Source organism: Aulonocara sp. 'chitande type north' Nkhata Bay, linkage group LG11, assembly GCF_057382095.1.
Source record: "Aulonocara sp. 'chitande type north' Nkhata Bay isolate Kocher_YH1m ecotype deep benthic linkage group LG11, A_spYH_male_GT1.1, whole genome shotgun sequence".
NCBI lineage: Eukaryota > Metazoa > Chordata > Actinopteri > Cichliformes > Cichlidae > Aulonocara > Aulonocara sp. 'chitande type north' Nkhata Bay.
Genome location: NC_141354.1, coordinates 24,972,261 through 24,999,337, shown reverse-complemented (window position 1 = coordinate 24,999,337; position 27,077 = coordinate 24,972,261). Strand labels below are relative to the sequence as shown.

Sequence of the window (27,077 nt, the reverse complement as noted above, 5' to 3'; positions counted from 1 at the left end):
AAGAGAGAGGCTGGGCGAGGGAGGTAGAGATGATGGGGGAAAGAGGAGAGGGATTGCGAGGTGGCGGGTGGCGGGGTTGAAGGTAGATAAATGCACCGAGAGTGAGACTCAGGATGAAGCAGGAAGTCAGTGGAAAGAAAAAAGGAAGAGAAACATGGAAGAAAAATTAAATGCTCGACTCTTCCATTGCTCACTGTCCGAGTTTTGTATTTATGTTTGTCTTGCCTGTGCAAGGCCTTGACCAAGCGCCTGATTATATCACTTGTGGTGTGTGTGTGCAAGTGTTTTAAGTGTGTGTGTGTGAGTACGCTTGCCGAATGGGGCAACCCCTATCTGTGTGCGACTAGCTCTGTGTGTGTGTGTTGGACAGAGAGAGCTTCATTTGCTTCCACTCCCCAGAGTCAAAGCCGATGTCAAGAGAAGAGGGGAACAACAGAGGACTGAGGAGGAGAGAAGGATGGATGGGGAGAAGGGGAGGTATAGGGAGTGTAGAGGGTGGGGGTTTGGGTGGAGGGGCAGTTGTGTGAGAGAGGCACAGCTGGGAAATGAGAAATGCAAAACCCCCCCCCCCCCCCCCCCTCCTCCTCCCACCCTCCTTCTCCCTCTCCGTACCACCACCTTACACTCACACATATGGCACACACATACAGACACACACGATCCCCATCTCTTTATCCTCCCCTCAGGAAAGATGGGGTGGAGGTAGTGGTGGTGTTGGAGGAAGGAGGGGGGGGGAGTGAAGGAAAGGGAGAGGCAGGGGAAATAGGAAGAGATGGAGAAGGGGACAGATAGGGGCATTAAAATTCATGGTCCCTTTTTTTTTTTATTTTCCCTGCTGAAAATCAATAGTGTTTACTATGAATGAGTGGAACAGTGGACAACAGTGGTGCCGGGGGGACAGAGAGACAGAGAGGAGGAGGAGGAGGAAGAAAAGAGTAAGGGTGGGAGAGGTAAAGACGTGGAAGGGGAGACTTTATTGCGATAGGCAGAAGCACCGGAGGCCAAGGTTAAAGACCAGCAGGGGCAGCGAGACAGAAAAAGAGAGAAGCACAAAGTAAATTCAGTTGTCTTCTAAAACAGACATACTGCCTTGTAAAATGCATATTTATTGTTCTCCTTCATAATAATGTAATGTAATGCAAACCCTTACAGTCCCCGCACCAACATTAGATGTTTGGCTGGCTTTACTTGTCCACCTTTCCATTCCTCATTCCTCGCTTCAGCTCACTCTACCTTTCAAAGAACTGTGTGTGTGTGTTAATTGGCAGCCCACAAACACCACTGACATGGTCTCTCCCCCCCCCAACTTACACATCAACACACATACGAACTGCAAAGCAGTTCACACTGAGTTGTTCAGCAGCCCTGACCCTGTTTCCTGCTGTTGAAAGCCTAGAAGTTCAGGATGGCTTACCAGTGTTTTGATTAAGCACTGCCAGTGTGTCTCACACCACTTGATCAAAGAAGAACAACTGTGTGTTTTTTAGCTGTTATAACTGCTTGTATCCTCCACATTTTTCATGGCAATCAAAGCTTTAAAAAAAAAAAGTTCTGCTGGCAAAATTCAGTCGCGAAAGAAAACGGATCATTTAGGATTGTCAAGTTTTACTTCCAAATTACTGCAAAGTTTTTTTTCCCTCGCACACAAAAAGGCATTTTTTTGTTTTTTGTTTCTTTATGGGGGTTTTTTTCTGTTTTACATGCATGGTATATCAAACTCTCACCACGGAGTCTTGGGTCTTTAGGCTGTTTTGTGTTGTTTTCCGTGCTGGATCGCTTGATTTGTGAGTGTGCGCTTATGTGCTGGCGCAGCTATCTTATGCGTATCTGCCTCCCTGTCATTCTGCACACAGTAGTGCTCCTGTGCATATGGAACTGTGAGTGTGAGAGAGTGAGCTGTGCAGGGGGTGATATATATTCAGGCAGCTCATGCATTATGGAGAGTGAAGGTGAGAGCGTCTAAATGTGAACTGCTGGTATGTGGAGGGTTCAGGGCCAGTCTTACCGAGGCCTTTTGTATTAGCATAGCATCTCCATTTCAAATCGGCCTGTCAAAAACCAGCAGCATGTTTTATTCAGCAACAGATATTGATCACATTTTATGCATACATGCCAAATCTATATTGCATACTAAACCTGCACCTTTGGTTTGTTTATGATGCTGCTTTGCAAATATGCTGCATAAAAATGTAGATGTTTGTTATGCACATAAACTTGGGGACACCTCAGTGATGCAAACTGTATGTTTGTTGTTTTTGATGTGATAATTGGATGCAGTAATGTAGATGAGGCCCTGATCGAGGTGTTTACGTAGCAGTCAGAGTGCATACCCGTGTGTGTGGACACTGCACTGTCTGCAGGGATGAGAGGAGTTTACCGAGGTCAGAGTGGCACGGTGGTGATTTCCAGTGGGCGTGTTTTAATGCAACGCCGCAAACTTCAATTCCTCCATCCACTTACAGAGCCTCCAGCTTTGTGGTTAAAAATTACTTCGAGTCACCCTTATACATTAACAGACAGCATTTCACTACAGCAGCTGCTCTTTGTCTATCAACATGCCTTTTTTCCCCATTAATATTATATCTGTATGCATTAAACTGGCCCGAGGCCATCTCTGCTTTTCTATCACATGTCGTTTTTTTTTTTTACCATCACACTGCATCAGTGCCGCACTAAATCTCTCCTCTCTAAATGACTGGAGTGAATGAGAGGTTGGTCTCGGTATACGGGGGAAGAGGACAATGCGGGCTTTAGCTGTGCTAGAGCTTCCTTTTTCACCCTTTATGAGATGAGGTGGCCCATTTGCTGAATGGGACGTGAAGAAGGTAACAGCTGATTTGTTTTGGAAATGCTTTTTTCCCCCCTTCTCTTTCTTTTTTTTTTCTTTTTTCCAGATCACATGACTTTGTCCTCAAACTCCTCGCTTTCCAGTAGACCGAGGTTTGATTCAGTGTTATTTTGGCTGTCTTCTACCTCCTTGAATTTCTTTTTTCCCCCAACTATCTTGTCCACCCCCCATTCTCTCCCTGGTCCCCCCAGCCCTCTCAGTACTCTGTTCCCTTAGCGACTGTTTCCAAGGCGCCCATTCCCAAGGGCTGGAGGAGGGGTCCAGTGATGTCATCCATGCATAACTGTATACCTGTAATTGATGTCCAGCTCTCCCTTCCTCTCTGTCATTGTCACTTATTTCTTTCCTTTCTACATCTCCTCAGCTGCTCTTTGTCCCTACACAAGTGTACTTTCATATACACTTTAGGACATTTCTATGTTAAACAGTAAAGTATGGACCGCATATTTTTACCAGCACTGAACTGCCGTTTGACACGTGTTACAGTTAAAATCACAGCTCGATTCACACCTGTGCTTTTCTTCAGATGCCATGAATAATTTAAAAAAACAGGACAAAAAAACCTTTGTAGGACCGGCCTGATCACTTGGTCATGAACAAAAATTGAGCTCGATGTTCACTCATAACCCGAGCGACCTGTAAATAATTGCAGTTTTCACTGGGATTTAACAGAAGGGTGGAATTCCAATAAAATATCGCAGATGTTTGTGTCGGGGTTTGCTCTCTCACTTTAACAATTGTTACTCTTTTTTTTTCCAGATTGCCCTGATGACGGCTTATTCTCAAAAGCCACTTGTCATCCTCAAAAATGATTTTAGGAAGTCTAGTTATTGGTTTGTGCAGGTTTTCTGATCGCTTGCATGCATTTCAAGACCAGACAAGTGAGATTTGGACTTTGGTACACACTACTCTTAAAGGTTTTAAAGCCCGAATAATTAAAAACCTCTTACTGTTTTCTATTTAAAGGATATTTGCTACCTGATACTGTGAACCACTGTGGAATTATGCTCAAATTTTAGTGTTCCTACTAGGGCTGGGCCATATCATACCGTTCACGGTAATACCGGTATAATGTTGGGCAACAATAAGAAAATGAAATATCGCGATAGAATATGGGTAAAACATTACGGCTATATTAGGCAGGCGCCTCGCGGAGTGATATGTACTGTGCTTCAACATAATATTACCGTACTGTGTGTGTATAACCTCTTTTTAAATTTTGTGGATATTCTACATGGTTATGTTGAGGATATGTTGGCCAATTTTCACTGGAAATGCCTTTTGGTTAAACTGTCAGCAAGGAATTTGCATTTGCACTGTTAAAGTTTTAGATAACTTTAATGCACTTAAAAAAGCTGCTTGTTTAAGTGAAAATACATTGATGTTTTGTTTTTTTGCACTAATAAAGTTGTGGAGTTGTAAAGTATTTTGTCTAGTGTCAGTTATATCGTCAGTTATATCGTTTTCGCAAATTTTCAAATATATATATATATATCATGATAAATATTTTTGGTCATATCGCCCTGCTCTAGTTCCTACTGTAATCTGTAAATTAAAATGAAACTGTAGAGTTTAACCCCGGGTACGCTGAATTCAGCTGTTTTTTTTAGTTTTTTAACTTTGCACCACAACTTTCTGTGTAAACATCCATATTTTAATATTTTTTAACACTCACCTTAATAAAGATGGACCTTGGTTGGACTACAGTAGACTAACGTGAAATTATAGAAATAAAAATTTAAAAGACTTCCAAGTTAATGATTTGAGATCAAACCACATTTTTGGTATGCTTTATAAAATAAATTTTTTTCATTAATACAAAATGGATTTGTATTAATGCTATTCAGCTGTATTCGTGATACATTTTCCTGCAGTTTCGTGATTTGCTACAGTATATTTCACTCCCGCTACATTTGTGCGCTTCCCCCCTCCTCCCCTCTTTCTCTTTTTGATCCTCTCCCTGCATCCCAAACCACGCTTCCACCATCTCCTCTCTAGAATAAAATTCACTTCTGATTGAGAAATCACTCTGGTTTGTTCCACATTTTGATTTAGAGTCACGAGTGTTATATTTTAACACTATGAAACGGTCACACTTATCTTTTCGCTAGCTGTTAAGAGACAGACAGTTGAGCTGCCCTCTGTCTACAGTGTACATGACTCTCTACATCTGCTCCATGTTTAAAAGGTCATTTGTCAAACCTGACATTTTCTGCCCTTACCAAAGGTTTCCTCAATATACAGCCCGGCTTTCCCATTCAGAGTTTACGTTCTGGGTTTTTTTCCATTTATTTGTTTTCTTTTGTATAAACCTTTTCTGACAATACGTTCCTCTTCGGTGTCAAAAAATATCAAGAGAGTAGGAGGCTGAATTCTATCATCTTGTAATGTTCAATAAACTAAGAAATGACAGATGTGGTTCAGTGTGTGTGTGTGTGTGTGGGTTGCCTGGGTAATGGGGCCAAGGACTGCAAGAAATGCAAGTTTCAACGGGAAGTGTAGTGAGTGGGTAGGCACACACTCGGGGTCTGATTAGGGATTAATGTGTGTGTGTGTGTGTGTGTGTGTGTGTGCGTGTGTGTGTGTGTGCGTGCGTGCGTGCATGTGCGTGCCAGCAGGATGTTTTTACTCAGCACAGGTTGTCACTATCCTGTTTCCCCCTGTGTGCCTTTTGTTCCTCCCCTACTCCACCATTTTGGTTTTTGTCTAGGACAAAAAGGGGCCCCACAGCAAGGCCCCCTACCTGAACACCACCTCCCTCCTGACATTTTTCAAAGCCCCCTCTCTTTGGCGCGTGCGCAGACACACACATACACACACACACTCACTATTACAAATCCTTCTCTTCTTTCAAGTTAAAATTCCACAATGAAGGGTTTTTGTAGCAATTTATCAAATGATATGCAAGTTTCCATATTATATACACTGTGTATACCACAGTCTATGTCTGCTTTAGTGTAGTTGTAGAAGAGCACAGCAGGAAGTCAGCCAAGCTATGCATACATGCATGCATAACTTTCTGTGAGTATCTGTTTGGATGTGTGTGTGTGGGGGGAATCGATACGGTAAAGTATTACAATATTTTTGCAATATTGCATCGATATTTCCATGCGTCCATTCTCTGCTGCTTATTCAATGAGGGTGTCTCCAGGGGCTGGAGCCTAACCCTGCTGTCATAGGAGGAGAGGCGGGGCATGCCATGGACCGCTCACCAGTCCTTCGCAGTTCTGTTCTTGCTGTCAAGGCAAGAGTGCTAACCAATGCGCCACTGTGGCCCCTGTATCAATATTCCATGAAATAAAATAAATAAAATACTTTGGGAATACTACGAATAAGACGGATCATCTCGCCTGATAGGCAGCAACTTTTCTGCAAACTGACTGAATGCCGTTATTCTCAGAGAGATTGCTGCAGGTCTGCAAGTAACTGCAGTCTAATTCATAAACACAGACAGATTGCCAGCATGGTGCCATCAGTCTGAATGAGTCTTTGTCAGTGAGCACAACTCGAGGGGACTCAACTCAACTGGCTGCCAGCTGGTTATATTCCTATAAAACAGGAAGGTTGCTGTGCACAAATGTAATATTTAAATGTGAATTTCTGTAAGATGTAATTGCCAATCAGACTGACTCCATTTTATGGCAACATTTATGGCAGGTTTCAGTGACGGTGTCAGCACGCTTGACAGTCTCATTGTATTGTTGTTGGTTAAAACAGACAAAGTTTGACAAAGTTTGACTTTGAGGAAAAAAGGCGATTAATCGCAGTGTATGTTACCGCAATAGGAATATGTCTCTGACGAGAACCACCTCTAGTAATTAATATGAGAGTCAAAGGGGTGTGAGAATTAAAAAAACAGAGAATCATGTTATTTTAATAGATCTGTGTATCTGTGGCTCTTGCAGCTGGCAGAAATGACAGTTTTCTCTGGCCAAGTTTTTGTCCGTGCCCTGGAGTCTCCAGTTTGTGGTCGCTCGGTGTGTACTTAGTTAATGTCTTTTTCAGTCTCTCGCCATCGCTCTCTGTTCAGCTGTGTGTGCTGTGGTGACGGGAGGGCACTGGATGGCTCGTTGAATGAACTCTGTGGTTGTGCTGACAAATCAATGATAAAGAGTAATGACATCAACAATGTAATGCATCTCCTTGTGCTTTCATTGACTCGCCCTCGCTACCCAAACCCCCCCAAACTCACCTCTTAACGTTTATGCCACCTTGGCTCTGTGACTTCGCTTTGCACCATAAACGATGTTTCTGCCTCTTTATGTTTTGTCATTATATGTATCTTTTATCTGTGTCGTTTGTTTCTCTCTGTTGGTCTATCCTCTCTCCCTCCTTCCTCCCTCCCTTTCTCCCTCTCTCTCTCTCTCTATTGATCCAGTCATAGTTTTCTCAGTCTTCACAGTACTGGGCCGCTCTAATCAATACAGATAATTGTCTGCTCTCTCTCGATGCCAAACATAGTCTCCCCTTCTCCCCTCTCTCCCTTTTTATCAATGAACCCCGGTCTTCCCTCACTCCTCCTCACCCACCCAGCCTTCTCTCCCTCCAGACGGGGATTCCCCCTCCCCTAATGACGGGAGATAACCTGCTTTCTTTACCGATTTTTCTCCCACCCGCCCTCCCCCGTACACACACATACACATATCCCTGCCTTGCCCGCTGCCTCCCTTTCCTCCCTCGTTCATCGATTACCGTGAGAGTCGGGGCCCGGCCTGCCCGCCCTACAGATGTAAACACACACAGAGCTCGTGTTGTGGTTTAGTTGCTGTTCAGCCTCTCCTGGTGCTTGGGCCTTTTGGTTAATTGGTGGGATTCAACCGTTTTTGGTAGGTTACAGCACCTTTCTGTGCCCAGGATAATGCTAAATGGATTCACCATCTTGCCCCGTGGTGAAACCTGACCTCTGATTCGTGCCATCAAGCCAGGCTTTGACCATGTAGAAGGCTGCCGTTGTCTCGTTTCTTCCATTGTGACTTGCTTTAGGGTTTGTAGAGGAATTTGTCTTGGAGAAATTTCCGATCTGTGCAGAATCACCAAACTTTTCAAATATGGAAACTTTCAGTATGAGGAAGAGCCAGCAGTGGATGGAAATGGTGCACACTGTATTAATAATCAGCCTAAGAACTGAAATAAGAACATTTACAAATGTAAGTAAATAAACACATACTTATTAACTTAATATTTAACATTCATTATATAAATATTAAATAATAATATTAACTAAAATAGGTTTTGACAAAATTTGAAACAGTGACAAGTGGAGCGAACAGCCACAGTAGGACCCAGTGCAGCATTCATATTCTGTCTCTACATATGAAGTCCTGTGTGTTTAATAATGCATCCACCCATCCGGCCAACCAGGCAAGTTACAGGCCTGCAGGTTAGTGTACTCTGTGTGTGCGCATATGTGTGTATCTACCTTTCCATGCATCCAGTGTGGAGTATCCATCACAAGTCTCTGATGTCTCCTCTATCTCTGAAGTCAATCTGGAGCGGCACATAAACACACAAAAGCAATATCAGTGACAATACATACATATATACACAGTATACATAACCAATGTTTACATAAACATGTCATATCCACTTAGATCTGCTGAAACTGATAGCTGAGGCTGTGCTGTATTTCTTTTTGGTCTTTTTCCACGAGAGGGGTAAGTGAGATGGAGCTGGAACAGATAGAAACAGTTTCAGGTTAAAAATAAGATGATGGGAACACAGAACAAATCATTTCTGTTTGAAATGTGAGAGTGTTTCCGGAGCTTTATGAATATGTTTGCGCATTGGCGAGTTGCCTGTGCGAGCGTGCGTGTGTGTTTGTTTGGGAGCAGGCTAGAGCGTGCAGGTGCGTGCGTACATCTGAGACAAATACAGTATGTCTTGAGGCTAGGCTCAGGTTTACACGTGTGTGATCAGAATAAGCAGGGCTTTAAAGGCCAGCAGTGCAGTGGAGACGGAGGTGGGTGGGAGGGGAGGGATATTGTCCTGGAGGAGGTTTGTGAGGTGGTGTGGGTGGGGGGGGTGTTAGAGCTGGGGTTGGACAGCAGACAGCAGGGATCTTCCTCACCCCCAGGGAGTTGAACCTACAACCCCTAACCTTTTTCTAGCCCTCTGGTCATGGACTTGAACCCTGTAACCCCCTGATGGACAATCTGTTCCTCCTCTCCCCAGCCTCACTGCAGCACTCTGCATGCCATTAACGGATAAAAAGGGTGCGTGTTGTGTGTGTGTGTGTGTGCATGCATCTGTGTGTGTGCTCACATGCAAGAGTCAAGTGTTTGGTCCCTTGGCTTTGACTTTGACATTGGGTCTTGCTCCCTGTTCATCCACTGCTTGTCAAGAAGAAGAAGCGGTGGAAATAGAGGCAGGGAGTGAGACGGGTTTTTTTTGTTTGTTTGATTTTTGAGTTTCTAGTTTTGAAAGCTTCTGTAAAATTATATTTTATTTTATTTTTTTAATTGAATTTAAAAAACTTGGTCTGTGGAGGCCTTTTCTGTCTCTCAGCGGACCCTAGCTCCCCCAGCGTCCCTCTAACCAGGACAGAAGCAGAGAGGTTTATGTATGCTCGGACCCAGCTCATTCTTCACCTGTCAACAAAATCATCCTAACAAAAAAAAAAAAAATACAAAATGGGGATACAGTAGTGAAGAGGACAGGAGGGGGAGGTGGCAGTTAGTGAGACAGGAAAGATGAGGAAGAAAGAGCACAGAGGCTGATATATTCCTCTCAGCCTTTTTTTCCTCCTTTTATTTCTCCATTTCTTCCCTTGTTTGTGTTTGTGGGCTTTGCTTATCAGATCCCAGCTCCATTCAGGGCCTCAGTCAGGGGAAGAAGCCAGACGCCTCCATTTCTCTTTCATTCAATCTCTGTCTCTCTTTCCCTCTTGCTTTCCTGTGCTCTCCCTCTCCTAACCTTTGAGAATAAGAGCCTTGAATTTGAATTTCAGAGCGACCTAGCGAGCGAGAGGAGGTTTCGAAGGAGGAGGAGGGTGAGGAGTAAGAGGGTAGGGGTAGCCGGTGGAGGGGGGGATGTTGGAGCTGCGGTCGTTGAAAAAGGGCCTGTTCAGCGCGTCCCCCGGCCTACCCCCTCAGAGTGGCCCCGATCGATACAAACTCGGAGCAATAAAGCTTTCCCCCTGTCATCTCTGCAGAATACAAAGCAGAATAGAGAGAGGGAGAGAGAACGAGAGGGAGAGAGAGAAAAAGGGGGAGAGAGAGAGGTGAAAAGCTGTTCCGCTAGCCAGACCAATTTCCTAGCCCCCCTCCCCTCGTTCGCTTCACCACCACCTCCCTAACACACCATCACCACCACCTCTATCACCCCCTTTCCTTACCTCCTTCTTCTTATCATCAGTCTTTCACCCCCCCCCCCCCCCTTCTTTTTGCACAATATATCCCCCTGACTGTATCGCTGAACAGCTATCCATAATAAATACAGCATAAATTAAGTATACAATAGATTCCCTGTTTGCCCAACTATCAGAGAAAGACAGGTGAAGGTGGAGGAAGAGAGAAGGGGGAGGAAAAGTGGCAAAAATGGTGGTGTGAAGTGGAAAGAAGTTGCTAAGGAGTGGGGTGGATGAAGAACTGAGAGGGAAGATAGTTATAGCAGAGGATGAAGTGTGTGTTTAAGGGGGGATAGGGACAAGGTAGGGAAAAGCTGGGGGGGGGGTTACAAACAGAGAAAGATGGATGTAACAATACAGGTAGAAAGGAAGGTGGAGGAATATTGATGAGGTGGAGGAAGGAGCAAAAATGTGTGGGGATGTCTGAGGCAGCCATGGAGAGGAGACGGAGAGGTGAAGGGGGTCAAACAGCAATCCCTTGAATTGAGAGCCAATTACTGTAATTGTAATCTGGATTCAAAGCATAGAGACGCAGCAGTGACAGGCACAACGGAGGCAGCCGTGAGCACATACATGCACACAACGGACAAAGTGTGTGTGTGTCCACATCTCTGCATGCTGTGTTGATTGTTCTGTGAAACTGCAGTTGTGAGTGCATTTTGTGTGTGTGTGTCCCATCTCCATTCTTCTCCACTGAATGGCAGTGCAGGAGTCAGCCTGCCAATCAACTATTGTACTCTTGTCAATTTAATAATATTTCTGAGTGCTGACCTCCACCGCGCTGCAGCCATCGCTCTATGTGCTTGTGTATTTCTGTGTTTGTGTGTGTGTGTGTTCCTATATATTTCTGTCTCTCCCTCTTTCACCTCAGTCTAACCCCCACCCCTCCCTCCCCTCTCCGACTCCCTCCCCCGGTCTCTGTCTCTTATTTTCTCCTTTATTAGAAGAAGATAGTGCGAATCCTTCATCTCTCCTTCACTAATTCTCTCCGTTATTGTCCCTCCGTTCAGCCCTCTGTCTCTCCGCACTCCTTCACTCGTGTCCTCCTTTCTTTTCTCACCATGATCTATATCGCTCGCCTCCTTTTTAAGTCGCGCACCGGCCTCCTTCCTGTCGTTTACCCTCATGCTTTTGCTTTCTCTCATTCTTCCTTTTGGCTTGTATCACCTCACATCCATATCTTTGCTACTGTTTCCTCCCCGGATCTCTTCCCTCCATCATCTTATCTCAACTTCCTGGTCCTCTCTCCCTCTCAGTCTCTTTTCACTTTCTCCCAGCCAACTCTTCCTGTCTCATTTTCATCATTTCCCTCCCCCCTTTTTGCTTTTTCATCATCATAGGCCATATTTAGGCAACTCTGTGTCCCCCCCTTATCTTTCCTCACCCTCCCTCACTCACTCCATCCTTCCTTCCTTCCTCATCCCTCTCTCCCTCCCTCCACCCTGTTCGTTCCCTGGGGAGGTCAGTAATAATGGTAGTGATGGAGTGAGAGAGGGAGGTGCGATTATTGTCTTGTCGGGAGTCAGAGGAATCGATCGGCCCAGAAATATGAGGCGCGAGAAAGAGCCGCTGTGTCAGATACAATAACCACCCGCTCCCGGGGGCTTACACACATACACACGCGCACACACACACACAACATACAGGCCCGCATTCGACACGAACATACACATTTATTTGGTTCGACGCAAGTGCAGACACTGACACGCACACTCGTTCGTACCATCTTTCTTTTTCATTAACGCAACGCGCACACATCCCTCTTCTTCTGTGGTGGAGGAGAGCAGCGAGGCAGCCCAATCATCTACATGCTTTGATCTGAGATAAAGCATAGAAGTAGATCTGTTCTGATCATTCTTCATGCACAGATAAAGGGCAAGGCGAGGAAAATCGCTCACACACCTTTCACTCACGTAGCTATAAACAGACATAAACACACACATACGTGCGCACGCCACACACACGATCACACTGAGACCTTTCACTGCTGTTGCCTGGCAACGTGGCCGAATGTCCAATCCGAGCAGAGAACAGTGGCCAGTGATGTCACAGCTGCTGCTGACCAGCAGGTCTGAGGGAGAAAGAGGCAGGAGGAGAAGAGAAAGTTTGAATTGGTGAAAGGAAAAAAAAGATGGGGGGGGGGGTGTCACAAAAAAAGAGAGATGGGTGATGATGACAGGGTTTGAAGGAAAAGAGGAGGGACATATGAAGAAGAGGGCAGGGTGACAGGGGGACAGGTGGACAAAAGAAATTGCCCCTAGAGGTAGTGGTTGCCATAAAGTAATTCTGTCTGTATGTTGCGCTTCTGCACAACGGTCTGTGTTGTCCATGTAAGTGAGCATTTTTTTTGTAAAGTGGCCTCAGTGCTCCTTGATCTGGTCATGAAGCCGGGCCAAGGGAACCCAGTCCCTCCCCTGCAGACCCTTCACTCCTGCACCGAAAGAAGCAGAAGAACAAGAAGAAGAGTGGGTGAGAGGCGGAAAGATAAAGATTTGAGCTTCAACCTTGGTAGCGCCGTGGGAGAGAGCGGTGTCTGTCTAGACAAACCCGGCTCCCTATGGGCTGCCGAGATGATACAGAGAGAGGAGGGGGAACAGTGTGAAAGCAGGATGGAGGGGCAGAGGGGGGCTAGAGGAAAAGGAGCAATTGAGAGGTATCAGAAACAGGAAAGGAATAGGTGTTGCAAAGGTGTAGGCGGCTGAGATGGTGCCGGTCCCAAGGTAGCCAACAGTGTGAGTGTGTTTTAGCCCCTGCCGCTTCTCGTACAAAACCTCAACCTCTGTAGTCTCCACACTGCTCGACCTACTGTTTATAATCCTGCTACTCCTCATGAAACTGCACACCACACACACACACACACACAATACACAAGACTGGATTCTAAATCTCTCACCTTGTATAATAAGAGTGTTGCTGTTTGACTGTGTGTTGGCTTGGTGGGTCCATCACTGAGCCGTGCTCTGTCCCCGTCTATACGAAGAGGAATATGATGGATTATATGAATTAGAGCCAGTGTGTGTGCTCCAAGCCCGAGGCTGCACTAGATATAGGAGGGCTGAGCCATGGAGGGATGCTGAACTGGTTTGGCGTCCTCAGAATCGTCCCTGCAATGACCCATTATACGCCGTCTCCTCCCATCCTGCTTACCCCAAGCAAGTTAACATGCTTTCTTCAATCTTTTTATCCCACTTTGCCTCCTCTCTATTGCTCATCTTTATTCCTGTCACTGTTTCACAGCTCCTTCCTTTTTCCTTTACTATTCCTCATTTACCCCCCCCACCCCCCCCCCCCCCCCCACCCCCAATCTTAGTAACCTCCAATCCTCCCTCGCTACTTCTCCCTAACTGTCTGACAGTGAAGTGATTGATGGTGCTCCAGAGAACTCAGCCTCCCCTTATCCTCCTCTCCGGGGTCCCGCTATCAGATCGTGTGTGTGCATGTAACTGCGTGTTTGTTTATTGTCTTATAAACTTAACTTCTAGTGGTCGACAAAAACACGGACCAAAATATTGCACATTTGGTTGTTTATTATTATTTATTCAGTTTTCGCTGTTAGCAATAAGATGAATATGTAATTGCTGCTGGTCCATTAATGCTATGTGTTGTCCCCATTATGGCTAAGATTGGGCTTTCTTGGCCATTAACTGTATAACACACACACACAGAGCACACGATTCACCATCCGCTTATTAGGGCTACTCCAACAGCACTCCTGTCACACACACATACACATAAAAACACACAAAGACACATACACTGGTAGTTATGTGAGTAGATTGGGGTTTGAACAAAGGTCACGGCCAAAGCCAGGGTGCCCACATGACCTCTGACCCAGTGGACCGCCTCCTCCGCGACGCGCAGTCTGTCACTGTCCTTGGACGGGCCTGTTGGGTCGGTTCCCTCACAAACAAACCCTCCTTCTCTCACCGCTGATTACTAACAGACACGCAGATCTGCTCTCCTAATGAAGGCAGAGCTGTGTGCTTCAGATAAAACTGAAGGTGTGTTTCAGGCCTGAGTGTCGGTTTGGTGTCCGGTCTCAGAAAGAGCCAGCAAAAAACTAATTTATACACATCCTCGCATTCTTAGTTTTATTTGATCATCTCGGGTGGTTAAGAAAATGATAAAGTGTCCTTAATATGTAGCAGAGGGATTGATTTTTCATGTTATACAGTTTATTTTCTGTTGAATATCTAATTTAGATAAATAATCATTTATTAAATGATCTTGTATATTTGGGAAGTTCTTTACCCATCACACCACAGTCTTGATCCTGATGTGATCTTTATTGTAACAACATATATGGACAGCTGTAGCCTCAGTCTCTTTTTTTTTGTGATTCAGGACAAATTCAAAACTGTGTCTCTGTATAACTGAGCACCTCCAGTGGAGTGCTGTATGCACTTCTTACTGTGCATCTATCCAGGAGTACATTGGGCTGTTGTAAATCACCACATAAAGTATTTATAAGGTTAAACTTGGGAACTCTGCTGCCGTTAGCTTTTGAATTAGTGAACTCGGACCAAGGGAGAAGGACGGGGAGGGGAGAGGTGCTCTGACTTCTCGTCTGTGGATGGTTCGTTCATCAGCTTTAGAGAATCAAGAGTGCCACCTTGTGGTCGCTTCATCCTGCTGCCAGGGCAGCACGTTGACACAGATGTGAAACCGTAGGCAGTATTAATGCTGAAACACGCTGATCTGCTTCCATATGATCATTCATTGGACTCAGATTTTCACTTATTTACCTCTTAGCCTTTTAATCCTTGTGGGCGACACTGATAACAACGCGTATATAGTTTATCTTCCATGTTCCACATTCGTGCCACATCTACCCATCACGTGTAGAGATTCACGTTGTGGGTTTCTGTGGTGTAGCACTCACTGTGGCGTGGTCAGTGGTACAGTGAGTGTTGTGACTGAGTTTTTCCTTCCTCTCGGCTTAGAGTGGAGCTGTGGTTGTTATACTTAGCTGAGGATGTCTCACATCTTCTCTTGTTGGTGTCGACCTCCCTCGACAGACCACCTTACGCCCACTGGTGTACTCTCTAATGGCAGTCCCAGCGTCAGACATAAACATAGATATGACCGGGGCGCGGGAGCCGTGACTCATGGTAAACTGATAAAACTGCAAGATCTGGCGTAGAATTTAGGGGGGGGAACGTGATCAGCTGAGTTTTGGAGAAGTTTTGATCCTCCGCTGGGTTTTATAGTATATAAATCTATCATAGAGTCGTCTGTGATGTCAAACCCGCTGTTTTTCTCCTTTGTGTGTGTGTGTGTGTGAGTGTGTGAGTGAGTGAGCGTGAGTGTGAGTGGCTGTTTCCAGCCGCGCCATCACTTTCCGACGGCACCAATCATCCCCCTCCTTTTCAACTCCTCTATCTATTCGATCTCCTCGCTCACTCACTCACTCTCTCCCACTCTTTAACCTCTTGCGTGTCTCCAATTTCTTTTTTATCTTTTTTGTATTTTTCTCTCCTCTTTGAGAACAGTTCCTACTCTTTTGAGGCTTACTTCCTGTGTGTTGCAGGATGTGGGGAGGAGGTGGGGCTTGGGGGGTGTGGACTACTGTCATGTGCATGTGTGAGCGAGAGAGAAACAGAGAGAGAGAGAGAGAGAAGAGAGGGGAAGAGTAATTCAACCATATGATTTAATACACTCCTCCTTTTGGTTAGAGAGCGACAGAGAGAGGGAGAGTGAGAGTTATTCTTTAGGTCGCGTATACGCTCTCTCGCAGATATGACCAAGACAGCGGCAATAGCAGCAAAGGACTTCTCCAGTATGTGGTTGCCAGGTGAGTGACTGTCTGTGCAGCTCTCTATCGTTGCTGGCCTTCATTTACCAAGACCAATTAAGCTTTGCGTGAGTTAGAGGGACGTGTGTGTGTGTGTGTGTGTGTGTGTGTGTGTGTGTGTGTGTGTGTGTGTGTGTGTGTGTGTGAGAGAGAGATTGTGATATGCTGTTGATTAATGCCAGTGGGTCTAACAAGCTCAGCTAATTGGGGAACATCAAAGGGTGAGAGGTGGTACGAGGGATGGAGGGGGGGTGGATGGATGGATGGATGAGTGGACGCCTGTCTCTTGCATAGGGAAAGGTCAGACACTTCACCAGCCCGTAGCATGCCTCTGTTTGTGTGTGTGTGTGTGTGTGTGTGTGTGTGCGTGTTTAAACTGAATATTGAATGCTAAATAACCTTGAGGAAAATGTAATGAAAAGTTTATTTGAAGAGTCTTTTCTAACATTCAGCTAATGAAAGGCGACTTCTGCAGCTCGACTGTGTTTCTGTACTGAGATTACTTTTCATTGTCCATCATCAAAACGCTTTCTCTCCAGTGATGAGCGCCGTTACTTGTGTGTTCACTTTACAGATGTTTTTTCTGATAAAGTGCATCTTTAAAGCTGGAGGATACTTTGTGTTTGTGTGTGTGCGATGGAGCATTGCATTGATTATTGCTCATTTTCAAGTCTGTCAATGAATTCCAAACTCTCTGATTTAAGGACAGTTATGTAAAAAAAACCTTTTTTTTAGCCTCAGCATTTACAAATAATGCGGAGTAGGAAGAGTTACACTCTTCCTACTCTGCGTCTGGGTGGTCCGCTCAGCACAGCCTATGAGAACAGGCAGACAAAGTCTCGGTTGACCGACGACCTACGAGAGATCAGCAAGCAGTTAGCTGACTCACCCGTTACCCGAAATACAATTTCTAAATGTCAATTAGCTCACATTACTCAGTCTTTGTCGTCGAGATAGAATTTCTAAAAAAATATATAAGATCTGTGATGTTCACGGTTTATCAGTGAGTGATTCACGGCACAACATTCACAGAGTCACTCCTTAACCTCATGTGGTCACTGCTGTGACCTCTGGGAAGTTACTCTGACCAAAGTGACATGTCCTTCTCGCAAACTTCAACAAACGGCACATCACGCCAGATTATGTAACGCACAGCTTCACAAAGGTGCACCGGTGTGGAAAGCCAGTGCGGTAAACATTCGTGTATATCGGGAATAATCTTGTACAATTATTTTTGATGTGTCACCTCGTGAGCCGTGTTTAGGTTTTCTGTAAAGTTAATCATTTTTGCTCATTTTAAACATTGAAAGTAAATGAATGAGGGAAATTAAGTGTGGAAATTTGAAAGCACTCAGTCTTATTAATCTGGTCAAAGTACATCATTGCCATCCGTAAAAAAAAATTATTTACACTGTGTAGAAGTGGGAAAAAATGATTTTATGGGCATTATGTGGTGGTGACCTTTGTCTCTCAGTTCCAGCAGCATTTGGTTACATTCATGTGTTTTATTCACTTGTATGAGGCATTTTTATGTGTTACAAACAAAAAAACACAACAATAGTAACTTAGATTAAACAAACGACCCAAACTGACAAGAGCAGAGACCCTCATGACATGTTATGGCCTTGTTGTGGCATCCCAAATTTGTTCCTTCAGGTTCTCACTGTATTTGTTTTTTCAGCTTGAGTTCTTCTCTTGATTCCTAAATCATCGTTTTATTATTATTATTATTTCTAATATTATTAATATCTGTCCAGCCCCATATTTTATCATTACTATATTAACAATTTAGACACTAACATGTTCTTCCTGCTTGTCTCATCCTGGCACAGATATGCGATTGGTGTTGACATGACTCTTTGACATTCACTTTTAAATGGAAAATGTTTCTTTGCAATCAAATTCGGCAACCCTCAGCACCGCTTGGCTTCTCAAATCTGTAGTTAGTAAGTTTTATGACTCCAGTTCCCAGACACCCCCCTTGGCGCTGGGGTTATGTCCTGAATCAGGAAGTTGGGTGAAGAGTTGGTGGGGAGGGGGGGAAGGGGGGGGGGGGGGGGTTTGCAGGGTGGTTGCAGTGGAGTTTCATCTCGGCCAAAATACCCAGAGGAGAATAACAGAAACAGTCCAGACTGAGCACAGGCACTGTTGTTCCTTGTTCCTTTCTATTGCATCATTTATTCATGACACAGGATTATACAGCATTAAATTTGCTCTGCTGTGGATTCACTCAGTATGGTGAAGCAACTCTGAACTCTACTGTTTAACTCCAAGGGCTGCATATGCTGTAGCGGAGCAACAATGACAGGGCTGAGCAATTAAACCTGTTAGAAGCACTGTCTTATCCCTGCAGTAAATGCAGTTTGCACCACATGTGCAAAAAAAACAGTCAAGAGATGCGTCCTCCGCTTACACTGTAAACATGTTCAAAGCGTGTAAGTCACCCCAACACGAAATTATTTGTGTTTGTGTGTGCAGCAGTGTGTTGTAAAAGAGAGGGAGGTTTTAAAAGAGTGAAAGAGAGAGTGAGAGAGAGAGAGCAGGCTAATATTAATAGCCTCGCTGACAGTAAGTGTTGGGTTTAGCACTCTGCGCTCAACCCGGTACAAGGGGAAGTCGGGAGGGGAAGTGAGAAAAAGACACTACATCTTGATATACTGTCCCACCACTGTATTACTGACCACATTATCCACCATGCTACTGTCTGTAGACCATTTTTAACCATGAATCAACGCGCACCTTCTCCCCGTGTCCTGCGACGGGGCAGCGCAGTGCGATAGGCAGCACTTTGGGAGCTCTGCATTACTTCGGTTTTATGAGCTGGGCAATCATTTTATATGAGGAGGGGGATTTGGCTTTAGTATTGTACACTCCACGCGCTGAAGATCGCAGTGTAACAGGGCCCAATGTGGAAGAAGTGGAAATTTTACAGTGTGTTATAGATTTTTGCTGTGGGGTACAGTTTGTTACGCGTGGCAAAAATTTGTGATTATTTAGAGGAAGATGTTATTTCTGTGCATATTCGGTGGGTTTTTGTCAGAAGTTGAGCAACACTGGGCAGTTTTTTTTTTTTTTGGTTTCACTAATAGCCACATCACGTAACACTGAAAGCAGGTGCCAAATGAAATGCTGGAATAACCGCAAACTGACCAGAATAATATATTAACCAGATGTTTGCATCCGCATCGTTGGGTGACCGATTTATCTTCAGCTATTTAAGGGAAATCCTGCAGTCAGTGTGTGTGTGTGTGTATGCACATGCGTGTGTGTGTGTGTATTTACACAGGGTTATAGCCACTGGCGGCAGAATGGCGCTTTTCAAGCTGATCATCACTTCCCCCTTTCCCTAAAGACACTATGTGTACCAAAGTCCACTGTTCTCACATCTGTTTCACTGAGACGAATGTGTTTCTGCAGCTGAATGAACATCTGATAAGGGAGTGACTCTTGATCGGTATCACTTTTTACGATTAGTGACTGCACTTTACTGATGCTTTGCTAATTTAAAACTGGCCTGGGGTCAGTGTTGGTCAGCAGAGCATCTTCTTCGTGTGTGATTACTGCCCCCTGATGGCGAAAACAATGCTTGACCACTTGCTTGTTGGACATTTTCTATATTTAAGGTGTCATGCTGATAAAAGGCAGAGGGAAGATGTACAGTTTATGTCATGTGCAGCCCGTGAGACTACAGGATGAAGAGAGGAGACATAAAGAGGAGAGGAAGGGGGGGAAAGAGTAGAGAGAAAAAGGAGGAGGGAGACTGAGAGTTTATTATGCAGGTGGCAGATATAATTAGTTGGTCGTTGGGCAGATTTGCATGTTTTCACAAAAGGGAAGTAGCGCTGTGTATCTGTGTGTGTTTGTGTGTGCGCATGTTAAGGAGTCAGAGCAGGAGGGGAAAAAAGGGTTTCAAATGGACACAACAGTTTGTGGTTTCAGACAAATAAAAAGGCTTTTATAATGAAATGGTACTGTTGTACTGTAACATAGAAAGAAAACTGCTAGAGAAACACCCACACACACACACGTGTGTGTAGTTATATATAAACACCCGCTCACCCACACTAATTATCTTCAGTCCCATCTTTCCTGTACACCCTGCTACCAAAATGCTCCCGTGTTTTTGTGCTAATAAAGTAATTAAAGACTTTAGCTTATTGTCTCCCTCCATTCATTGCTGTTGCTATAGGGACTGTCCCAATTCAACCAGGAAGTGATGTGGTCTTGTAATGAGTGACACACAGTGTGAGACATTTTTAGTACACCAAGTCTCCCACGTAAACACCTTGAGTTAAATTTAGAACCAGCAGACACCTTGGGTCAACCTACTCTTATGTTAAACCACTAATTGGAAAGAAAGAATGAATGAATGTGGGCTCAGTGAATGATTCAGCTACATTGTGTGGTGTACAGTGTGTAGGCTCAGGCTGTGACCTGAAAACATTTAACCCTAACCTATCTGAGATGAGCGCCCTGGCCGTACTCTTTTCCCTTCTGTCATCTAGATTGTCTCCGCTTGCTTCTTCTGTTATTCTGTCGCTCTCTGCACTTTTTATCTGACACATATTTAGGAGTCAGCCTGTCTGACTTGTTTATCTGCGTGCTTTCCTGTTACAGATATCAGGATGTCAAAGCCAGGAGAGGCTGAAAAAGTCGGGGCTGACTCACCATTGGAGGGCACAGGTAAGCGGCGAGGGTCTGAGAGGCAGACGGCAAACACACACCCACACGTACACGTGATTTAATGCGGAATATATATGTTAAAAAAAAACAAAAAGAGCGACACATGCATGACTTCGGAAATTGCAGCTGTAAGTTGATGCAGTGATGAAGATGTCATTTATCACTTTTTCCTTTGCCACCCACGCAGATTCAGAGCGGAATGGACCAGAATCAAATCATCAGGTACATGTTACTCCTGTGTATTTACCTTCATCTCCCCCCCCCCCCCCCTTCATCTTTTTTCTGATTGATCCACCTAAGAAGAAGATTCAGTGTTGCACACACACTCCAGCACAGAGTCTGACATAAAAAAAAATATTTACTTGCAACATTTTGATAAAAGAGCTCCATCAAACCTGCCTTTCCTTTCTTTTTTTTATCTGTTTTCACCAAAAGTCGGTACTTCCAGACAAACTAACCATCACTTCCCCCATCGATTAGTCCCTCAGTTATTTGCAAGTAACATCGCAAGCTAACTTTTCACACAGTCAGGAATCCAGATATCCATTTTTCTTTTAGCAGAGATGGAATATGATGCATTTTGAAGTAATTTCTAAGACTGTGTCTAATTCTTCTCTTCTAGACTCAGTCAATGAAAGCCTGTCCTTTTCCTCTGTCACCAAACCTGAGCAGCACCAAGGTGAGTGTGTGCTTTTGTGTGTGTGTCCACATTACTGAACTGTGTGTGTGTGTGTGTGTCTGAGCCTGTGTTTGCGTTTGTACATCTTTTGTGTCTCAATGTCACACGCTGGGTTTTATTGACGGTACGGCTGCTTCAGCTTTGTGTTCATTTCTATGCACTGAATTACTCTTTTGTCACGCTCGACGTTGAGGTTGATAATGTGTCGACTCTCCACCCAGTCCCCAATGTAAACACGTTTGCAAAGAGCAGAGAGTATGATGGCACTCGTGTTTTTCACAAAGCCTTTTCAGTACTGAAGTAAATCTGAAATATTACTTCTCACCAAAAGGTAAAATCTTCCCTATTTGCATACCACAAGAGATATTCAAATAGGTACGCTGGAAAAGATCCCCTCTGTCTGTCTGAACATGGCTGGGTCTGGGAGGAAAGATCAACTCTTTGAGAAGGATGGGACAGGGGAAAAAAGTCTAGTGGAGTTGTATTTTATCACACAGACTGGGGACACATTTGAAGCATTCGAGGAAATTGCACGCTTTAAGACATTCAAATGATTTATCCTAGTGAGCTATGTGTCTTAAACATGGATAAATTCTTATAGTCTCATGCTCTAGAATTGAGTTAAAGTAGCACTTAATTAGTCCAATATTATCCAAAGATATTTAATATTTTCCTAACTTATGGATATCTGTGACAGGATGGCATTTGCTTGCATAGTCTCGATTGGATAATTACAAACACGTTTATATCAAATCGAGCTTTAATTCTAGCGCTGGCCCTCTAACCGTGTTTCCATTTCTGTATATGCTTTGCTGTTATGTCTTCATCTTAGAATAAGATGGAGGAGTGTGCTGACATGTCCCCAGCCCTCCCTTCCTCTCACGGCCCGACCCCCTCACAGACTGCTCTGCAACACACACAGCTCATGCTGACCGGCTCCCAGTTAGCAGGGGTAAGACTGACTTGTAGTATGCTCACACAGACACGCACTTGGCTTTTGCTTTTGCCTCGCTCGCTCCTCTGGTGGTGCTTTTTGAACACTTTGTTTCCCTCTTTTGTCACCTTTGTGCATTTCCCACTCTTGATTTCTTAATCCTCTCCTCTCCTTGCTTCTCCTCTCTTCTCTCGTCCTTTCCACCAGTTGACAGCTCTGTTGCCGGCGCAGCAGCAGCTGTTGCTGCAGCAGGCTCAAGCGCAGCTCCTGGCTGCAGCTGTGCAGCAGTCCAATGCAGCCCATGCAGCTCACGCTGCCCACGCAGCCGCCCAAGCCAATCAGCAAGCTCAGGCAGCTGCAGCAGCCAATCAGCAAGCCCAGCAGCAGCAGCAGCAGCAACAACAACAACAGCAGCAAGTGGGGCAGCAGACTCAGTCGCAGTCCCAGGGACAGAATACACAGGAGCAGAGCGCCCAAAGCGTCCCTGTCCCACCTCCTCCATCCCAGCTCACCCTCTCCCAGCCAATCCAGCTCACTGCCCAGGTACTGGCTGCCGTTAAAGCCACTTCCTGATGAGCGGCGTGATTGAGGAGCCGCTATCAATCCATGGAGCAGCTCATAATGCATGTCTACTGTAGATTTCGTGATTCACAGTTTCCACCTTGCATGAACGCACACATTTTCCTTTTCTTAACTCTGACGTGACAGAAAAAGTTTTTCCTTTCGCTTCTACGCGTTCTGTTGGTATACATTTCATATACCTCCTTTCCTGAGCTGGAGGAACCGTATATAACATACTAGCACATTTTGATGTGACTAAGCCGTCCTTCTGCTTGTAGAATTGCAAAATCTTATTGTCTGTCTGATGTATCCGTTCTCTCTCTCTCTACTGGAAAGGACATTCAGCAGCTGCTGCAGCTACAGCAGCTGGTGTTGGTCCCCGGCCACCCGCTCCCGTCTCCTGCCCAGTTCCTCCTTCCACAGGCACAGCAGAGCCAGCAAGGTGGGGAGGCCCTTTATGGCAGAATAACTTATAGATACAGTCATTTAGACACAAATTATACACAGAACTCATATTTTGCTTTTCTTCTTTAGGACTCCTATCGACACCAAATCTTATTCCGCTACCTCAGCAAAACCAAGGGAGCCTGCTCTCTGCTCCGACTAGAATGGGGCTTCAGGCACAGGTACAAGGAAACTTTGAAGCTTTAGTCAGTGGAAAAGAAAAACCCAGCCTCAGCAGCACGAGTCATTAACAAACACTTCTGTTTCTGTCTCACTCTCACTTTCACTCCTCCCGCTGCAGCGAGATAAGGGTGTGGAGGTGAGTGGTGGAGGTGTGACCACGGTGCCTTCCGTGACCTCTCACCCCGAGGACCCCAGTGACCTCGAAGAGCTGGAACAGTTTGCCCGCACTTTCAAACAAAGACGCATCAAACTAGGCTTCACACAGGTAAGTGAGACACCCCTCTACACCAACACTACATGCTTTGGGTTTTTTTGGTGAATACATTTTAATTTCTTTTGCTTTTAATCTGTCCATCAGGGAGATGTAGGCTTGGCCATGGGGAAGCTGTACGGCAATGACTTCAGCCAGACCACCATCTCCCGCTTCGAAGCCCTCAACCTGAGCTTTAAGAACATGTGCAAGCTGAAGCCACTGCTGGAGAAGTGGCTGAATGATGCAGGTGAGATCACTGCAGTCACACAAACTGGAATATCAGATTGAGATAGAGATGATTCACAGTATTTTCCAAGAACTGCAGATGCACAGAGTAGGTGTTATGACTGTTGTCAGTTGAACGTTAAGCTTGTGTGAACGTGCTGGTGAATTTGCCCTTCAGAGACCATGTCCATAGACAGCACCCTGCCCAGCCCCAGCTCCCTGTCCTCACCCTCTCTGGGCTTCGACGGCGTTCCCTCGCGCCGCAGAAAGAAGAGAACCAGCATCGAGACGAATGTACGTGTGGCCCTGGAGCGCGCTTTCATGACGGTAAGATGAGTCAACTTATTATTACAGTGACTGTCTTTTTTTCTGTATTACACAGGATTCTATTATCTTTATCCCTTTTATGTTGGTGTTGCTCATAGGTTATACACCAAAAAAAACAAAACAACTAAATGTGGATTTTAAAATATTAAAAAAGTCACCGAAATACTTACTTAATAATACTTAATCTTGCCCCAAATGCAAGATCCACCGAGGCAGACTGATCTGACAGTAGCTGGCTTCGCCCCTCTTAAAGTGTTTTTAAGTACAAATAAAGATGTTTGTGGTTTCCTGTCACCACTGTGTATGGTTTTGTTGTCAGCCTCACAGCACTTGTAACAAACACATTGACAAATGAAGCCTTCAGCTTCATTAGACACCTGACAGTAAAGTAATTTGTGTACACAGCCTTTTATTTTCTGTAATTTTCAGATTTTCATTCTTTGTGGTTGTGAAAATTCTTCACGTCTTGCCGTTGTTAATATTTTCCATCATGCCGCCTTCTGCAGAACCAGAAGCCTACCTCAGAGGAGATCCTGCTGATCGCCGAGCAACTCAACATGGAGAAGGAGGTGATCCGGGTCTGGTTCTGCAACCGCAGGCAAAAAGAGAAGCGCATCAACCCGAGCAGTGCCACTCCTCCTCTGCCCAACCAGCCCCCCACAGCCCCACCAGCGCACAAGCCACCCTGCTACAGCCCTCACATGGTACGCCTAGTCGAACGCATTGCAGCAACTTTCCCAAAAGTATTTTTATCGAAGTCGTCGGTAATAAACACGCCGCTGTCCTCTTTTTCCTCTCTGACAGATGTCCAGCCAGATGTCACAGGCCGTGACGAGTCTCAGCAGCACATCGGTGACCACCTTGTCCTCCGTCTGCCCTCTGACTTCCAGCCTCACCTCCACCCACCCCTCTCTCAGCTTAACCCACACCCCACTCAGCTCCACTCCCTCCCCGGCAACTCCACCTCCTCCACCTATTCCTCCCCGCAGCACAGCCAGCCCGGCCACCCCCAGCCACAGCACACTCAACCTTAACACAGGGTAAGAGGCCACGAGGCCTTCACAGCAAAGCACCTCAGAGCACCTCTTACCACCGCAGCTTTCACCCAAATAAATGCAGGTTTGACGATAGTGACAGAGAGACATATGTGGCGTAGCTGTTGTTCTGTCTTTGACAGATTTGATACCTCTCTGAGTTTGACGACTGACTGCTGTGGATCCTGAACGTGGAGCGTCATCTCTGGTGCTAGCAGTGTTGGAAAATTAAAAGCAGCAATTCAGTGCAGAAAAAGAAACGTTCCAGTTTTTATTGGCAACACCCGTTTTGTGCTTGTGAAGAAAATAAACTTTGCAAACAGGAAATATAATATTTTGGACATAACTCAATTCAAAGCTGTGACAAGCACATTTAAAAAAGATTAATTCGCCTCCACTGTCAGCAGAAGTATCAGAAAATATACATCAAAAAATATGTGTAGGAAAAAAAGGGGAACTGCTGTGCTCCTTTTTAGCTCCATATCCCTCTAGACTAGCTCTGCATAATAATTCATAATAAGCCTGAATTATCTTATACCAGCTCCCTGTGCAGCTCCTCAGTTTATCTCCCTTTAGGCCAGTTTTCTTCTGATTGCCTCTCATAAACAAAATAGTTAAACAGAAAGTGAATAGGGCTGATGAGCCTGAGATGATCAGGTTAAGTGTATTGTGCTCACTGACGCTATGTTGAGTCATAAGTAGACAAAAAAGAAGGTCTTAGACTGAAAATTTAGAGCCACCTGAAGCCTAAATATTTATCTCACACGGATTACGTTTACATATACTTGTATCATTAACCCGAATACTAATTAGTCATTTAATATGAGTAATATTATAAAATGCAAAGGATTAATATTTAAAACCAATCTATGTGCGTGGTTGAACATTAACCTTACCCACCAGCAACATGAAGTCAGAGGTGAATCATCGGTTTTAATCATTTATCTTGATCTGCAGTCTGAAAACGCAACTGCATACGGCCACACATTTCCACAAACACTGCTCACAATCAATACTGCACTGCTCCACGCTCGGTTCAGCTGCAATTTGTAGTTAAATGCTTTTTACTGTACACACAAACACACAAACAGTGACTGAGCACATAAGCATTAACTGATATCCCAGCATGCCGCTGGATGCCACTGCTTCCCCTGTGCAGCAGTGCATGCTAACTCTGTGTGTGTGTGTGTGTGTGTGTGTGTGTGTGTGTGTGTGTGTGTGTGTGTGTGTGTGTGTGTGTGTGTGTGTGTGTGTGTGTGTGTGATTTTTGTGTTCACAGCTTATGGCGAATGGGTAAAAAGAATGGTGACGTGTCTAACTACATCACCGATTTTGCTGCAAACCTGAGGTGAATACGACTGAAGCACACACACACACACATTACACACTTTAGACAGTTCAGATGTGTTTCTTCATTATTTCATGTGAATTCTGTGTTAAGATGAATAATACTTCATTAGGTTGCTCTGTTTCTTTCTGCATTTCGAACCTCGTTTGCATTTGTGCAGCCAACAGTCAGCAAACTTCTGCTCTTTATACGTGCTGAGATGAATTTGCCTTCTGCCTGTCCTTGCCACTAAACCTGCTTTTTCCTCCCCTCCCTCACCTTTTCTCCTCTGCCTGTCTCTGTTTGTGTGTCTGCTTGCACATGTGTCGTGCTTGGTGCGTGTGCGCGCGCGTGTCACAACAGGAACACTGTGATGGGAGTTAACACAGGGATGAATCAAGCCCTCCTCGGTAACAATCCCCTGGCCACTATCCAAGGTG

At 44.9% G+C, this 27,077-nt stretch overlaps 1 protein-coding gene across 12 annotated transcripts in view; it reads left to right on the top strand.

The window, feature by feature from the left end:
• The window catches only part of pou2f2b (POU class 2 homeobox 2b), an 82,642-nt gene that overhangs the window by 39,128 nt on the left and 16,437 nt on the right, over window positions 1–27,077 (top strand). For 6 of the 12 annotated variants that reach the window (XM_086311323.1, XM_086311318.1, XM_086311316.1 and 3 more), the window contains 14 exons: window positions 20,605–20,670; window positions 20,858–20,892; window positions 21,293–21,349; window positions 22,182–22,301; window positions 22,491–22,826; window positions 23,181–23,286; window positions 23,379–23,470; window positions 23,590–23,736; window positions 23,830–23,971; window positions 24,128–24,276; window positions 24,783–24,980; window positions 25,081–25,316; window positions 26,590–26,658; window positions 27,001–27,074. In XM_086311323.1, the coding sequence (XP_086167449.1) occupies window positions 20,605–20,670; window positions 20,858–20,892; window positions 21,293–21,349; window positions 22,182–22,301; window positions 22,491–22,826; window positions 23,181–23,286; window positions 23,379–23,470; window positions 23,590–23,736; window positions 23,830–23,971; window positions 24,128–24,276; window positions 24,783–24,980; window positions 25,081–25,316; window positions 26,590–26,658; window positions 27,001–27,074 (1,827 nt within the window). Of the gene's footprint in view, window positions 1–15,883; window positions 15,988–20,604; window positions 20,671–20,857; window positions 20,893–21,292; window positions 21,350–22,181; window positions 22,302–22,490; window positions 22,827–23,180; window positions 23,287–23,378; window positions 23,471–23,589; window positions 23,737–23,829; window positions 23,972–24,127; window positions 24,277–24,782; window positions 24,981–25,080; window positions 25,317–25,453; window positions 25,532–26,589; window positions 26,659–27,000; window positions 27,075–27,077 lie in introns of those variants that run through there. The other 6 variants (XM_086311324.1, XM_086311327.1, XM_086311322.1 and 3 more) reach the window with 5 other exon arrangements.